The sequence below is a fragment of the Haliotis rubra genome, unplaced genomic scaffold (assembly GCF_003918875.1).
Source record: "Haliotis rubra isolate DU_JTF1 unplaced genomic scaffold, ASM391887v1 Scf40, whole genome shotgun sequence".
In the NCBI taxonomy this organism is placed as follows: Eukaryota; Metazoa; Mollusca; class Gastropoda; order Lepetellida; family Haliotidae; genus Haliotis; species Haliotis rubra.
In genome coordinates this window covers 2,164,800-2,182,263 of record NW_025767080.1, presented here as the reverse complement: position 1 = coordinate 2,182,263, position 17,464 = coordinate 2,164,800, and the positions used below count along the sequence as shown (strand labels likewise).

General features: G+C 40.1%; 1 protein-coding gene across 1 annotated transcript in view; it reads left to right on the top strand.

Moving 5' to 3' along the window:
* Positions 1-17,464, top strand: part of LOC124287366 (neuroendocrine convertase 2-like) — a 44,010-nt gene extending 26,546 nt beyond the window's left edge. Inside the window, exons 4-13 of the mRNA XM_046723876.1 lie at positions 1,417-1,525; positions 2,248-2,285; positions 5,031-5,107; positions 6,597-6,685; positions 7,406-7,581; positions 9,168-9,383; positions 11,791-11,891; positions 13,653-13,886; positions 14,484-14,648; positions 14,967-17,464. Of these exons, the coding sequence (XP_046579832.1) occupies positions 1,417-1,525; positions 2,248-2,285; positions 5,031-5,107; positions 6,597-6,685; positions 7,406-7,581; positions 9,168-9,383; positions 11,791-11,891; positions 13,653-13,886; positions 14,484-14,648; positions 14,967-15,270 (1,509 nt within the window). The 3' untranslated portion in view covers positions 15,271-17,464. The remainder of the gene's footprint in view (positions 1-1,416; positions 1,526-2,247; positions 2,286-5,030; positions 5,108-6,596; positions 6,686-7,405; positions 7,582-9,167; positions 9,384-11,790; positions 11,892-13,652; positions 13,887-14,483; positions 14,649-14,966) is intronic.

Sequence of the window (17,464 nt, the reverse complement as noted above, 5' to 3'; positions counted from 1 at the left end):
CTGGTTACAGGTTGGGATGTTCGAACCCCAGAGTCATTAAGTTTCCAGGTCATGCCCGTGATTGTCGTTACTTTCACATCGGTACACGTCACAAACACAGACCACTTTCCGATTGTGTCAAACACCAGTCTGAACACTGGGACATGCCTACAGTTTATAGTGGTGAAATTCACCTCACTCACGCATCACCTTATACATGGCCGCATGCCGGTGATTCCTGGCCGTCATTATTGCTTGATATGATGTTTTAAAGGACACGACAGGAAATGGACCTTTTGCGGAGAAAGTGTACGAGAATCATTAACTGGTTATAATGGCTGACATCTGGTCAGTTTTGTTCTTTCTTACACCTGCTAGTTTTGAACTTCGACATGATCAAATACATGTAGCTAAAATGAATTTTCAGTCTAGTTTTCAATTTGGATATTTTGCTGTGATGTGGCCTGTCAGTGTCAAGATAGTCTAAAATATTATCTCATCAAATGTGAAACTATGTGCTAATGGATATTGCTAGTTTGCAGATAAATTTGAAATCGCTATTCAATAATACAAAATTATTTTTTAATAATATAGATTATGAAACATGACACGTGACTGTTGTTGATACAAGACCCGCATTTCGTAATGTGTTTATAGTACAATTGAAACTGTTATTTGCTTCTGTGCAATGTAACCCTTTCTGTTTTTACAAAAGACCTTTTTCCTTTATTGAACAAACATTTGGCAACGTGAAAGTTACGACTTAGGTCGGTTGCCAAGATATATTTACGTAAAAGACGGTTTTTGATTCTCTAAACTCATTTTATAGAAAGCATTTGAAATGTCAGAGGTGGTTCTTTCTGAAAGATCGTTTTATAACATGTTTTGCAACCTCCGCCAAGCAAGTGGTGAAAGCACACTTTGCTTAGCCACCTGAGGCTTACTGGCCTTAATGTAATAGTTTCCCCGAATGAGAAGTATAGGCCAAGTCCAGTTGTGGCAAGTTGTAAGCATACTGACGCTCATCCAAGTTCTTGTTAGCTCTGTTGCGCTTCCGTGATGTAATGATGATTCAGTGAAACTATATATTTTTAGCACGAACATATAATCGATCGCGAACGGTGTGCAAACACATCACGTTTCGACCTCGACTGGGGCTCCACTATGTCGCGCTCCAGAGGCACTCTAGAAATATTTTTGATGCACTATTAACCACATAAATTTATTTTGAAATTCTTTTGGAATTCTTTCCATACAATTAAAAAAGAATATCTTAAAATCATTTCACATGTCCAGCATCAATACAACAATTCTAGAAACAAGTTTGTTTCTTAACACCTTTGAATGCAGGGTTCATGTGCGTTCTGTCAATACTGCCAATATGTTCTTTCAGTACTAACAATATGTTCTTTCAGTACTGACAATGTGTTCTTTCAGAGGAACACCGGACAGAGCGGAGGAGTAGCCGGCCTTGACCTTAACGTAGTGGAGGCATGGGAGATGGGCTACACCGGAACAGACGTCACCACCGCTATAATGGATGATGGTAAGATCCAACTCGTGTATCCTATTTAAACTTCATAGCTGTGGGGGTTTTAAGCCTTAATAAAAATAATAACATTTTAAAAACAAATTTCTTTGAGTTGAACAATGACCCTGTGACACGCAGATGTGTTTAGGATGTAAATGACGTTCTCTTTGAGATGCCAGAATTAATAGTCTGATAGCCTTCTTGTGCCTGAAAAACAGGAACCAGCTGGGTTGGTAGGTGTGTGTGTGTGTGTGTGCGTGCGTGCGTGCGTGTGTGTGCGTGTGTGTGTGTGTGTGTCTGTGTTTGTGTCTCTGAGTGTGAAAGAGAAGGTGTGGTTGAACTTTACTTGCACCAATCATAACTGATTTTTAATCTAATTAGACTATTTGTGTTCCCATTGCCCTTTTTAACCCATAAACTGAGGTCATTATTGCAATGAAAGTAACATAAAAGAATGCTGTGCTGCCAATCGTATTCTATAATGGGGCTGTAGTTATGGGCTATTATAAGGATCACTAACATCTATCACAAGTGAGATTCAAGACAGGTCGTTAATGTCCCCCTACAACTGTGTGAACATTAAAAGGAAAATGCTGTTCTCGTAGTAACAGATAAGTACGAGAGTTAATGATAACGTATAACAGTATTGTCTGATTATTTAGGGACTGTGCATCCACGAAATCACTCAGGTGTACAGTACTGGAACAATTATTTGATGATTACTTGTGTTTATTTAGGTATCGACTATCTGCACCCCGACCTGCGCCACAACTACGTAAGACAAACTGTTGTGCAGCGACAGTGACACGAGATTGTTTTAGTTTTAGTTCATTTCTTTTATTCTTGTTGTCTGTTGAACTAACGAACATGTGTTGTGTGTTGTGTTTCCATATTGTATTTACACCTGTTCCTAGAACTTTGTTAAGAGTCAAAACACAAACGTCTGGATCGCGACTTTGGCGCGAACGTTTCGCGTCATCGTCGTGAATTTGACGCGAATAGTTCGTGATCAAGGGAATGTTTATTTAACAGTTTTAATGCTAATTCTAGGTTAGTACGTTCAATATTATATATATCTTGACTATAGACTTACGCCGTTTGAATAATTATCGGGCATCCCAAGCCTTTTGTTAGAGTCAGGATTATGTGAAGAACGAATACAAAAAGTACAATTTGAATCATGTGATTAATTGTGTACCCTCAGGCCACAGATATGGGCTGACACTAAATACCGCTGACATTTGTAATAATTATTTGAATAGGCAGAAGAAAAGGGATGTAATTCAGCAATTTATTATTTTAAAACAATTCAATTACTAAAACCTGGGAATAACGTACTGTCCGATTTGGATGGTCTCCGAACTGCGGAAAAAACATATCTGGAACTTGAAATTTAACGTTCGTAGTCTGAGCGAATTACCTTTAAACATGTATTATATGAACAAGGATTCAAAAGCAAATTGACCCTAATTGATTCAGCAAATTCAGTTAACTGTCAAAATCAGAACATGATCGTAATCATGAATATTGATTATAGCTGATGATAGCTGATGATAGCCTGTATCGATTTCAAGCTTTGAGAAGAACATTAACTCTTTCAATCATTTGATTACATCTACTGCAGGACCCCACACTGTTCTGATGGTGTTGTCTGTAAAGACGTTCAGCATTAGTCTGTCAATTTATATAGACCACCTGGTTCAATGTGTAATCAGTTACAAATTGACAAATCGATTCAGCTTCATCTTTCTCTGCGGCCATATTCTGTATAGCGACACCAACATGAGCTGCCATTATCACAGCATCGCTTTAACGACATCTTGACGTACATGTTTCCAACACCATAAAAACGTGAAAATGGCCTATTGTCCTTTACGCCCTAAAGACCCCTTTCTGTCGAACAGCATGGGATAACTCAAAGGAATTAGAATACCACGCACATTGACGTAAAACGTTTTTACAAATTTCGTCGATACAAGTCTTCTTGGTCGCAATTTACAATCGGTCGTTATTGTTGCACTTTACAACCATTGGGTATAGTCCTCGGTGTTCGAAATGTCAGGTTCCTGAAGCGAAACGAAATAAAAGACCGACATGATCAATGTGCTGATTTATGATGAAAAGGACACAGAGAACAAAGGGAATTGACGTTCAGAGCCAAAGTTTAGCATAGTCAACTGTTGGTCTGTAGTTGTTGCTTTTCATTTTTGTGTTTAACATTTCAAAGGTTACCTGAATGTCAACGAACCACTAACCGTTATATGTGATTGTTGTGAAACAGTGCAGATCAATGGAAATACGGGATAGTTACAGTGGGCACCATGAGTTAACTGTAAACCTCAACATCCCGGTTCACTAACACGTGCATGTCGTGTGTACACGTGAGACCCGCATGCAGCTTAACTACACTCGTTATTCCGGACACTCGAATCTGCAATGAATACATTTTGACCAGTAACTTCACCATACGCATTAACGAGGTCATACCTTGTTTGGGTGATTGTCATACAGTAGAGATTTGAACTATATTACACCGGATTAATCGTAAACCTCAAAAGACGGGAGCAGAAACGTTATATATAAAACAAAGCTATTTTAGTACTTGCTGCTGGCTGCTTGTAACACTTCCTTTGGCTATGGTAGAACAGATGTCACGTTTACAAGCACGGACTTTGACAACTACACAGCTGTACAGAAATTCCTAAATATATATAAACAATACACGGAAGAGACGTTTAAGATGTTACGTTGTCATCAGCTAACTTAAAGGATAATTTAAAATGATCTCACAAGGATCTAACGATGACTGATCAGCGTCTGCATGGTTTTAATGTGTATTTTTTCACCTTGTAATTTGACTACAGTTTCCAGCCTTCACGTTCTTGTTATATTCCGTATCTTTGTGACACATTGTTTTGTATGAACCCTGACTGTTGTCGTTACTAGCATTTTCTTCTTATCTATTTTCTATAACTATCCTCCAGTCCAGTCACTCACGCTTTCATTGCTTTCTACGTCAAAGTTACCAAAATTCTACACGATTCTTAAGATGTCAAGTATCATTTGCGAGTAATTCAATAAAAAAAACCAATATCCAAGTAATTCCATAAAATGAAAATCAAGTAAAGGGGCCCAGTTATTTTCTATTTACTTTGCTAAGATCTAACTGCCAAATCCACACACTTCCTTAAAGCCTCAGATAAGGCAATAAGAGGTGGTCAGTCGACCCCTGTTGTCTGATCTATATACACCGGACTCTATATGCATTGCTGTGTGATTGGCCAACTTATCCCCATGCCCGGGTGCGGACTCCAGGTTAAATCCCCATCAATCTATGCTGCCACAAGTAGCAAATACGTAACTACGTTCAAATTCTGTGACTCGGTTGATTGCGTGTTGATTCTGGTCCAGACAGAATTTCTGTCAGGCCACTGTTATAAGCTGGAATATTGCTGAGCCTGGCGTTAAGTAACACACAAACATAAACAAACAAACAAAAATATTTACCTCTGTTTTTCAGAATGCCGAAGCCAGTTATGATTTTAGCAGTAACGACCCCTATCCATACCCTCGCTATACAGATACATGGTTCAATAGGTAAGTTTCTTTCTTAATTTAATTGTTCTTCTGGTGTGTTTTATACACAGCGTTAGACAGCATGAACTGGAGACCAATTTTTTTCCAGACACCCATGGTACAGACAGATACTTGATACAGCTACTAGCGACAGATTACTTTGACATTTAGAGATGTCTTTATCCTTGAATATCTAAATGAAATTATTTCTTTTCATCAGATGGTAATCTATATTCACTGACTTATTGCAGCCGTGGCATTAATATTGAAGAGTGTTCAGATGGAATTAAGCGACAAAACTCTTTGTATGTATATAAGATATATGTGCTTGAAGCGGATTCCATTGCACGATTCCGATCATTACAAGAAGTATGTGTTTATGACTCACTTTCAAATAATGTTGATACAAGGTTTTCGAGGAAAGATGAGCGTAACCCTATAACAGTCCTAGCACGCACACACAAATATCATTTTAATCATTGCAATTGGTGCTTTTATCATTGAAGCCATAACTGCACAAATACGATATCAATACCTTATGCTCAGCTTCTACTTTTATAAATCCTCAACATGATTGGGCTATAGATTTCTCATCTGAAATATGTTATGTACAATAGAAGCAAAGTATTTCCTTAAGGGCGATTTCACAATACTGATCTCTATCTCCGTCCGCTGAAACCGACACGACCACACGCCTACACCTTAAATGGACGTTTGATTTCAGAACCAGTATGATTAAATACATACTGTCAATGATAACGCTTTATGTGCTTTTGACAAAACCTTTCAGAACATTTGGAGTTTTCTTTCACCAAGGCGGTCATAAAGTGGTATTGTCGTCAGTAGGACTTGTTGTTTACCAAACGTTTACAACAATCTGAGATGTCTTTGAAGATTATTACTGTATTATTTCACTTGCAAATGTTATTGCTGTCGGTACACGATGAAGATTCAGATCAGATTTCTATGAGTCATGTTTGGAATTGATTTCGAAATGAGAGGAATATATTTCAAAAGCAAATTTCGGACTCTGTTTCATGCAAGGAATGATTTTCATCTTTTTCCAAGTTACATAGATCAGTAGACAAGAAACAAAACATGTCGATAAATGATACATTTATCTTTGATCCCTTTCTGTAATGTTTGTTGAAATTGAACACATGTGTTCCAGGCTTTGATCGAAGGAACATGTATGAACATTTTGCTTACAAATGTGTTCTATATAGATCGCTGCCACACGCCTTTTTGCCTGTTCCTGGGATTGATAGCAAGACTGTCATGTATTATTTGACATTCCTGTACAGACAACATGTTTGGCAATTGCTTGTCATCACAAATAGGTCATACAGACTGGCAATTATCAGGAATCAACGTTACTAGGGCTTTCAGTCCCGTTATTGCTATCATCGTCGTCGTCATCATTGGTATAAGTTCGTTTGAAGGTAAACCTGAATAACTGCTTGCGTTATATGGATACTGGTTGGTGACGAGGATGGCGTTTATGTTGTAGTCATGGGACTCGATGTGCTGGCGAAGTATCCGCCGCCAGGGATAACGGTGTTTGCGGAGTGGGCGTGGCTTATGGGTCAAAGGTTGCAGGTAAGGCTTAATAATATTAACCCTTAAGAACGAATATAATATGTTAGCTTAAACACAGTTTCCACTCAGTGGTGAATGGTTCGACCGCCTCCCAGTTCGTACCAAACAGGGGCGGTGGGTTAGCCTAGTAGTTAAAGCGTTGGCTTGTCACTTCGAAGACCCGGGTTCGATTCCCCACATGGGTACAATGTGTGAAGCCGTGGTGTCCCCCCGTCGTGATATTGCTAGAATATTGCTAAAAGCGGTGTAAAACCATAATCACTCACTCACTCATACCAAACAATCTGAAAGGTCTACCCTGCCTGACGTACCAAGACAAGCTATATATATGTTCGGTATGTGAGTGTGGTATACATGTTTAAGTCTCGTATTTCCTTTCATATGTTTTCGTATTTTTCATATCAAAGAGGAAAATTGTTTTGAAATGATCATAGTTGTCTCCAAATATTCACAAACGTTCAAACTAGGTGACAATTGTTCACCAGCGTTACATTCTGGCCAGATACTGTTGGCAATCGTTCACGATTAATTGGTTTTGTTCATGATTGTTTGGTCTGGAGTTTTCTGTTTGCCTATTGCTGTCATCAGTTGGCCGCTGCCTTTCTACATTATTCGCAATGTTCATCATGGTTCAATGCAAAGAATATCTAACAATACTCCCTTCTCCCATTGTTTGGAACTGTTCACCATAGTTCAAAGTGTTTGTATTTCTCTGATTAGGTCTGAGAATGCTGGACCAGCCCTTCATGACGGATCTGATTGAAGCCAACGCTATGGGCCACATGCCAAACCTGATCGACATCTACAGCGCCAGCTGGGGGCCCACAGACGACGGCAAGACGGTTGATGGCCCCAGGAACCTTACCATGAGGGCCATCGTCAACGGCGTCAATAACGTAAGTACTGCCGCAGGCATGCGCCGTGATTTGGCATTTGGAAAGCTCCCTCACGGCCATAAAACTAGAAGTATTGTCTGGTAGGAAATAGATGTATTGTGCTCAAAGGATGGACAAAGGGTTATATAGCGCATCAAGTATCAAGCCTATGACTGTCTGAGGACTGTATGGCTTCCGGTTTCATGAACTACTTTTTATCCTGCTGATGTCTTCATAGTCGCTTAAGGGACTGTTTGTTTTCCTACCCATGCCAGTTTCCTCTGTTTCTGTCCGTAGAGACATTCTAGAGACATGAAAGGTTGTTTTAATGTCCCCATTACACCAAGAGCAAATCAGTTTACTTACATCTGGATCTTTGTAAACTTCTCCAACCCATCAAACTCTTACATGATACAAGAGAAAAGAAACAAGATACCAATTTAACGTCGGTTAGACAATAAAACAGATAATAATAAAACATTCGCAAAGCTATTATTCCAACTAAGCAGGCTAAGAGAAAAAATACAACACAACTGAGATGATAGAATGTACGTAAGAAACTAAAACATATTCACAGGAAATCACAGCGGGAATGCCTTCTATATTTTACACATTGCAGTTTGGTTATGGGGTCTGGCCTTTTCCGAAGACGACTTCCATATGACGCAGCTTTTAGAGAGGCATTTCTAGATTCTGGGCATCTTCTAAGCAAAAGACTTCAGTCCAAACTTAGATGTTGATACCCAGGAATCTCACTTGTAATCCCGGCTGAGGGGATACGGTCTTACCTTGAGCCTGAGTTACAGTTAACAATGGATTGTCCTTCCCCATAGAGTTTATGTAACATTTTGATTTTCCACCTACGCAATACTGTCAATATGCTCAGTGACCCAATGAATAACTGGAAATGCAAATAAAGATGACTCTTTGATAATAGGTTTGCGAAAACGTATTTGGATAGGAGTGATTCCTCTAATCGGCTTACGCACTGCGTTTTAAGCATTTATGCAATCTTTGTAGAACGTCTTTAGGAATTACTTATGAGTCATTTATACTGAGGCGGTCTCATTGCGCGCACCTTAACGTCTCCCGACAATATCAATCGCTATCTCAAAGCTCATCACAAGTAGTCTAGACGGGCGGTTGTGGCATAAACGACAGTGATATGTTTAGGGGTCTTGTTGGTATTGAACACTGTGGTTACTGAATATGATGAACATGTTGTGGAGAGATTGTAGTTGCTTTCAGCATATTATAAGCAAATGCATGCGATCACTGAACTTTAAAATGTTTAAATGTTTAACACTGAACGAATTACTCTTTAATAATTCACCATCAGACATTTTCCTGAATAATTTGTTCCATTACCCGGAGCTTACTAGGAGACTGGATGGCCCACTTAAGAAACCGAACACAGTTTCAAGCTCGTGGGGTTCATCAGTGTGGATAATGTCCTTTTAAGTTGAACGTCGTAGTATGAGTTTTACGTTTTCATGACGATGGAGATTATGATAATGACTACTTGAAATGACGACGACGACGACGACGACGACGACGACGACGATGATGATGATGATGATGATGATGATGAAAATGTTCTCCTTCAGGGTCGTAATGGCAAGGGCAACATCTACGTCTGGGCGTCAGGTGACGGCGGCCCCAATGACGACTGCAATTGTGACGGCTACGCAGCCAGTATGTGGACCATATCCATCAACTCCGCCACCAACGACGGCCAGACTGCCGGCTACGACGAGAGCTGCTCCTCCACTCTTGCCTCCACCTTCAGCAACGGCAAAGCAACGTCACGAGATGCTGGAGTGGTGAGTAGCATTTCAGATAATTACGTTGAATTTGCTGGACTTTTTGTCACGATCGTCCAGTGAAAGAAAGTATTATTAGTTCTGTGATCAATCAAGTTTCCTCAGGTCTTTGAAATCTGACGAGATGAAAAGGAATGTTGCAGACGCTATACTTTATGCGTTTTCTTTTAGCTCATAACATTCACCAACGGATGTTCTAAACGGAATTCGGATCGTTTTAACTCGCGTAGGTGTGTGTGTTAGATGTTGACGACAATGGATTATCATAACAGGTTCGAGCGGACTGAGAGGTAAATGTAGTAATATGAACTATATGGCTTTGCAGAGAAGTCAGTTGTCTAACCGCGTACACAACGAAACGCACTGGAGTGAAAATATAGTCTTACTTCAATTTAATTTTCCCTTTAACAACAATTGCGAAAAACACCCGAATTGTTAGAAACTGTTTGAGATATGTTCATATTTCAAATTCACAATTTTCGGTGTAATTAAACCAGAGAAAAATTAAACTCTTAAAGGGAAAGTGTTTGATTCATATACTTCTGAAACATAACGATGTTATAGATAAAAGGTCATTACAGTTACTCTTCTTTATGATGACGTAACAAAGGAAGATCTCAGACCACCCGATACTCTCTTTGCCTTGATATTCTAGACAAGATGAAATCTTCTAATTACCCTACGCTGATAACACCCTGTAAGCCATCGGGTAGTTCTGTTGGATTAAGTCTGTTATCTGTCATGTTCCTCTTTATCATCATACTCCTCCACACGTCGCTGTCGTTCAATCACTTTTCCCATCACCATCCATGTCCCTGTTTCGACCATTTGGAAATAACTATTCCCGAAATAATTAGTAATTATGTAAATCACTGCCTCATAATAACTCCTATCATTGTCTTTTAAACAAGCACTTACTCATTCTGTCTATCATGGCGTGTAATGTCATCCCGAAGGAAGTCCCACTGTTAATATATCAGTCGCTGTTCGGAGCTTTTGCGCTCTCCCACAATGCAGCTGACCGGAAACGTTATTGTGCACTGAGCACAGTGAGGGCTTCAAAACGAATGATCTTAGGGGAAAATTTGATGGAAAACTCTATCAAACTGATCACAGGGGAATTATGGGTAATGTCAACAAATATCACAGGAGCATGGTGTCTGTCTTGGTGACGCCAGGTTGAGAGGGGCATGTCTGGAGCAATAACAGAACAATAATATTGCGCAATATCCATAAAGGGATCTGGGAACCTTGTTAACATGATAACTACATCAAACAGAATTCTTGTTCTGCACGTTCGGAGTCAATGGCGGAATGCCATAAATAACGAGGAAGTGACGTCATACTCCTTTACTTGACGTACGTGTTATCACGGGTAGGCTATGCGAAATGGCGTAATAGCCACAATCTACAAACGCTACAGTGAGTGTATTAGTGTCAAAGCATGACAGATGCTGCATGGCAGGATTATTGACGGTTTATTGCCGTGCTTTACTGCCGTTTCCACTTTTCTGTCGCAGTGAGAGGAAATATTGTTTGCTGAACACCATTAACACTTCAGCGAAACCACTTTATCCATACTCTCTTTATCACCTCATGAAGAAATCAGTACTACTGACAATCTCTGTTTTGGTACGCACAGAAAGCACTGATCGGGCAGGACAATCGAAAACACCTGGTGAATTCCAGTTGTTTATTTACATAAATTTCACCTCTGTCTTGCTTTTTAACGGAATCTGTTTCGATAATCCTGGGTATTATCTAGCGTTGACTTTGTATATTTTTTAATTGTTTCAAATTGATACAAATTTCACAAATTTCTGTTTAGTTTGTCAATATAATATAAGAGTTTGCTGTTGTAAATATAGTAAATACGAATAATTTTGGAGATGGCAAAATGTAATAATCAAAAGCAACAGTTTGGTATGTGGACAGGGCGATTGCTTTCCTTATGTGTCATTCACCCAGGGTTTTCCGTCATACCAAAGTAGTTGCCCCCAGACCAGTGTTATCTCAATTCCACATCCTCAAAATCAATAATCGTGTTATATGAGTCCTCAAAAATGTACGTAAATTTGCGTCAGTTATTCTTCTCACGTCGTTACATCCGATTTTGAAAGAAAATCCGTAAGAGACAGCTCGCAATCCATTGGCGCTCTCCATCAAATCGTGGGTCAGTGCTGTTAATGTCGCGGTGGACACGTCAGCAATCCATCAGGAACGTAATAGGTTGTGACGGCGTTAATTACACTCTGAAAAACAGCAAATTTCGTTCTCAGCCAGAATCATTAATTTTCCCTACAGTGGTCAGAGTGGGTGAATCGGTGGCCATGGTTTGAAAAAGCGAGTATTTGTATTTCGGAAATTAAAAAAGTAAAGTATTATATATGTCATCTTCATCTTCCAGGCGACCACCGACCTGTACGGCAACTGCACCGCCAGCCACTCCGGAACATCAGCAGCAGCCCCTGAGGCAGCTGGAGTTTTCGCTCTAGCCCTTGAAGCCAAGTGAGTTGACCTTTTCCTCATTCCCCTTCCACAAACTCTGTTAGCTCGACCCCATTACGCTCAGATAGATGAGGACCCTGGCAAGTTGAAATTCAATTCAGAAAACCCTGAGCCATAGATAGTTGCCTCGGGTTCACTGGATTTGCTCTTGCAATCAAAGCGGAATGACATTTGTCTCGCTGAAGACCATACCTGTCTCCTTGGAATATTGTACTCCTGGAACTGTTCCTGTTCTGTCATTAGGTCGAAGTTAAACAATAGTCTGAGAATACTGAGAAAAAGTGAATATTGTGTCCCGGGAGTTTCATCGCCCGGCAGTAAAATGGCACTCACAGTGCTATGCGAATCCCTTGTTCATCTGAAAATACATTCTAAATGTATAGTTTGTATACGTAGCCTTTGCGGAAAGACATAATGGATAAAGTATCGTATAGGTAACGAAACATACGATCCCTAGGGTCCCTTGTTGTCAGTATGGTGAATTAACCTCCTACTAGCCATCTATAAGTTCACGTGATACCTATTTCTTTACAATAAGTCATAGCACTCGCATTATACACAGTGTTGCCGAGCCTCTCCCTTTGGCGATATGTTACAGTTCCCAGATGACAATATGCTACAGTACTCATTTTGTTGAAAAGATTATACAGAACTTCCTTTGTTGTCAGTATGTTACAGTGCTCCACTGTTGACAATATCATACAGTGCTCCATTGTTGACAATATCGTACAGTGCTCCATTGTTGACAATATCGTACAGTGCTCCATTGTTGACAATATCGTACAGTGCTCCATTGTTGACAATATCGTACAGTGCTCCATTGTTGACAATATCGTACAGTGCTCCATTGTTGACAATATCGTACAGTGCTCCATTGTTAACAATACCGTACAGTGCTCCATTGTTGACAATATCATACAGTGCTCCATTGTTGACAATATCGTACAGTGCTCCACTGTTGACAATATCATACAGTGCTCCATTGTTGACAATATCATACAGTGCTCCACTGTAGACAATATCGTACAGTGCTCCATTGTTAACAATACAATATCATTGTTGACCACAGTGCTCCATTGTTGACAATATCGTACAGTGCTCCACTGTTGACAATATCATACAGTGCTCCATTGTTGAGAATATCGTACAGTGCTCCATTGTTGACAATATCATACAATGCTCCATTGTTGACAATATCGTACAGTGCTCCACTGTAGACAATATCATACAGTGCTCCATTGTTGACAATATCATACAGTGCTCCATTGTTGACAATATCATACAGTGCTCCATTGTTGACAATGTCGTACAGTGCTTCATTGTTGACAATACCATACAGTGTTCCACTGTTGACAATATCAAACAGCATTCTCGTTGTTGACAATTGGTTACATTGCTGTCCCTATTCTCCCGTATCCTGCAATACTAACCATATGTCATATCAACAAACTAGGGTGCGTTATGATCATTTGTCTCCGAAGGTTGCTTTTCTTTGTAATATCTAGAATGTGCACAAGATAGGATTTTGATGAGATTTGAGTAAGCCTTGGTTGAGGTTTAGCATCACTGTGTAAAGTATATCGTGTTCGTACACCATGTGGTGTAAGTAGGTTAAGTAGCATCACCCTCCTCCTCTGCGGGTGATAGGGATTCAGAGGATAACATGTCATGCGTTAAAATCCAATCACCCTTGTGAAGGTCGCTAACAGATCCTTATTTCCCTTGACGATGTACTGTCACATCCGTTCACTTGTTGTACAGCCGGAATCTGACGTGGCGTGACATTCAGCACCTGACTGTTCTCACCTCCAAGAGGAACTCACTCTACGACTCCAACGGAGTCCACGAATGGAAGTACAACGGCGCCGGCCTGGAGTTCAACCACCTCTTCGGCTACGGCGTGCTTGACGCTGCCGCCATGGTGGATCTGGCCCGCACTTGGAAGGGACTTCCCGAACGTTTCCACTGTACCGCCGGATCCGACAGCACTGAGAGGTAAATATATGTGAGGCATGAACCACGTAGTGACCAGGCAAGGGGGAGATAATACATCGTCTAGCATGTGTCGTAAAGGATTGACCTCCCTTTATTCCTTGTCATATAACCTTGACCTCACTATAGTCGTAGATGGAAGTTCATCATGCAATCTGTTTTGGTCCCAAAATATATCGCGAGTATTCTCGAGTATCTGTTTTTCACATTTCCTCTTCAAGAGCCTATCGCTTCAAACAATCACAGACACGTTCATATCATCTGCTTGGTCTATTTGCACTTTAGGTATTTTATTATAATATACTTACTACCTGTGTGACTACTACGTTTGAAAACAACACCAAGATGACTCGTCGTGATATAACTGGAATACCATTTAAAACGACGCTAAGACGAAGTCACTCGGTTGGAGAGCATGTAGATACATTTTATTTGTATTGAGGTTAGACTTCTTGGTCAAGAACCGTGTATCAACAGTATTTACACAATAAGTCAACATTTATACCTTCCACCAACACACAGGCACAACTGATGGTTTCATTGAACTAAATCACCGATATTTGATACCCTCCAAAAAGTTACAATGTTTGTCATTTTCAGGTATTTCGATATGACCAACCCCATCCGTATCACCATTGACACCGACGGTTGTGCCGGAAGTGACAGCGAAGTCAACTACTTGGAGCATGTGCAGTCGTTCGTCACTCTGCGAGCAACGTTCCGAGGGACCGTCACCATCTACCTCACCTCTCCCATGAATACCACGTGAGTGAGACCAGTAGCCACCGAAATAACAAATTATCAACTTTATTTTAGTTGTTTACAAATAGAACAAGAACGTAGAACACATATTTGTACTATTTGGACTATTAACGTTCACATTCCACCGATCATCAATCAATGATGTATTTCGACAATTCCTTTTCGTAAACAGATGATTTGTTTGTGAATACCGACCCAATCTCAAATATAATCTTGAAAATGTTGTGATTATGCTCGAACGCAACAGGAAACGAAGAGAACCTTGTGGCCCACAATTCCCTATTCACTTCAGGCAGTAGTTGTATCCTTCTCTGTCCATAGATCGATGATCTTGAGCCAGCGACCCAACGACGACGACAGCAAGAACGGCTTCACCCGATGGCCCTTCATGACTACACACACCTGGGCCGAGATGCCCCATGGCCGCTGGACCTTGGACGTTATCCTGGAACCAATCATCGGTCTGAAGACCAACCACGAGGAAGGAGTCTTCAAGGAATGGACCCTAGTCCTCCATGGATCTAAGGAACAGCCCTACAGGGACCAGCCTGTAAACAAGGCAAAACATCAGAAGCTGTACAAGGTCAAGAGACAGCATGCTAGTGGCATTGCTTTCCGGAAGTAAACGCAGAGTTACCCCCCGTTGCATTGGACATAATGGCTGACAGCTCTCTTGCTTTGACGGTTACCGTCACAGCCAGTGTCTCGATGCTTAGGGCAGGTATTGCGTTTCAGCGTTCTGACAGCAAGGAAATAAAATATTATCGAGTTACAAAATTTGTTCAATTGTTATTAAACGAAACATCGTATTTTAAACAATCCTTCTAATTTGGGTGATTCATTGTCAAAATTGTCGAAATGGTATTTCTTTTAAAACTTGGATATTTGTGATACCGTTTTAAGTTAAGATCACATGGAAGTGCCAACGAAATTGAATTATCTAAAATGGCAGTCTTATTTCCAAAAAAAATTATGACAATCTTTGATGATATGAATTAAATATTTATATATTTTGCCATTCTTCAAAGAGATTTTTCACTTATTTCTCATATTGATGGAAATTCATCAATCAACATTTTTCACATTTCCATTTTTAAGTTTTCAGAAGAAACATACAAATATACTATTTTTGTTAGAAACTGGTTGTAATAATTCCTTATAAAAGCTCTGGCTCGGTTTCTGCAATTGTTATCGTTATAATTTTATCACATGTGATAATTTCAGTGTAATACTGTATTTTTTGTTTATGACTATTGCACTGAAACTGTACAAACAATATATAACATATTATTACATTATTTTCCTGTTATAGAATCAGATTTCACACAATATTATGCAGCCATTCATACCGCAAGGAGGTACTATATCATGGTCGTCAACTCCGGTTCTTTCCGCAACTTTCGAACAAATCCGAAATGAACCATTCGCCACCACACGTATTTTTCCGTTCATTGCATTCCGGAAAATCACGAGTGATAATATGGTAACGAACACGTCCGAATGTGGCGTAAAGAACCGAAATTGCACGAACGAAAAGTGAAAGGGAGGAATGAGAGAGAGAGTGTGCATATCGAAATTATTTACACAAAGTATTATTTTTAAAACCAAAACTGCATACTTTAAACATTTGGCAGAGTGTGGAGTTTTACGACGGCGTTTCTGTGTTGCGCATTGCACATTCACTGTTGAGGCAATAAGCTGCGAGGTTAGCTATATATGTTGTGTGTTCTCCACCACGTCCTTTGTACATGTCAAATTTAGCTCACCTGGCTGTGTTCTATAAATAGTCATTGTATGTCGCGGTGTGTTATTGTCAACTACTTGAACTTGCTAGCAAATCGTGATATTCTCCGAAAATACATTAATCATTTCGAAACACTGCCTAGATACATATTTTACTATTTTAGGCAATTATTCTGTGAAATTTTACAGCATTGATCATAATCTATTTGCCATCGACGTATATATTTGCAATAGGTATATATATATCTATGTTTTCTATGGAACAATGTGGTCGTGACTCAAGCACTTGAATTTCAAGTTGCATATGTGCATTAGTTCAGCCCGTAATGCTCAGTCCCACCCCTGTTTGCCCTACCCACACTAAGCCACCCTGTCACACCCGCACCTCCCGACTGCTGATAGGTGCGCCCACAGTGCGTCTTTTTCTGCTTGCATTACCCATGTTCCTGTATTCGTAGACTCTTCTGTGCCCAAAGACCAATTCTACTGTGCTAAATATTTGCGAACCCAGCGCACTATTTTCCTGGTATGTTTCACAGGAACCAATTTCATACCCTTAACGCTCGTTTGACTTAGGTGAACAAATCTACCGCTTCTACAGTCACCATCACAGGAACTGTTATTTAGCATATAGTTGCTAAGTTGTTGGTATTGTATGGTTGTGCTCAAGACTACTCCTAGTCCCCTGGTACAGCTGGTTGTGCTCGACTTGTTATGACAAAGTTGTCCAGTGCACAACAGTATGTCCCCATGTTCAACTCTGCTGTATCGGTGAGCTCGCCCGGCTGTTCCGGTAGTCCATCTTGTCACCATCGTCTGAATCTGAAAACATCCTAGATGTACCGTTTTCTGGTTGATCCTAAATCAAAAATTATTTGATTATCCTGTTTAAGAGTTATTTTTCAAACAATGCTGATAGTGACGACAGATCCACCTCTTCGTGCCCCGCCTGACCACACTCACTAGACGACCAAGATCAATGTCTCGCTTATAACATCAGTTGTCACTAGCTGTATATTTGTAACTTTCTGTGATGTAAAAACTGTTGAGTGAAATAAAAGCGTTTGGCAAACGCA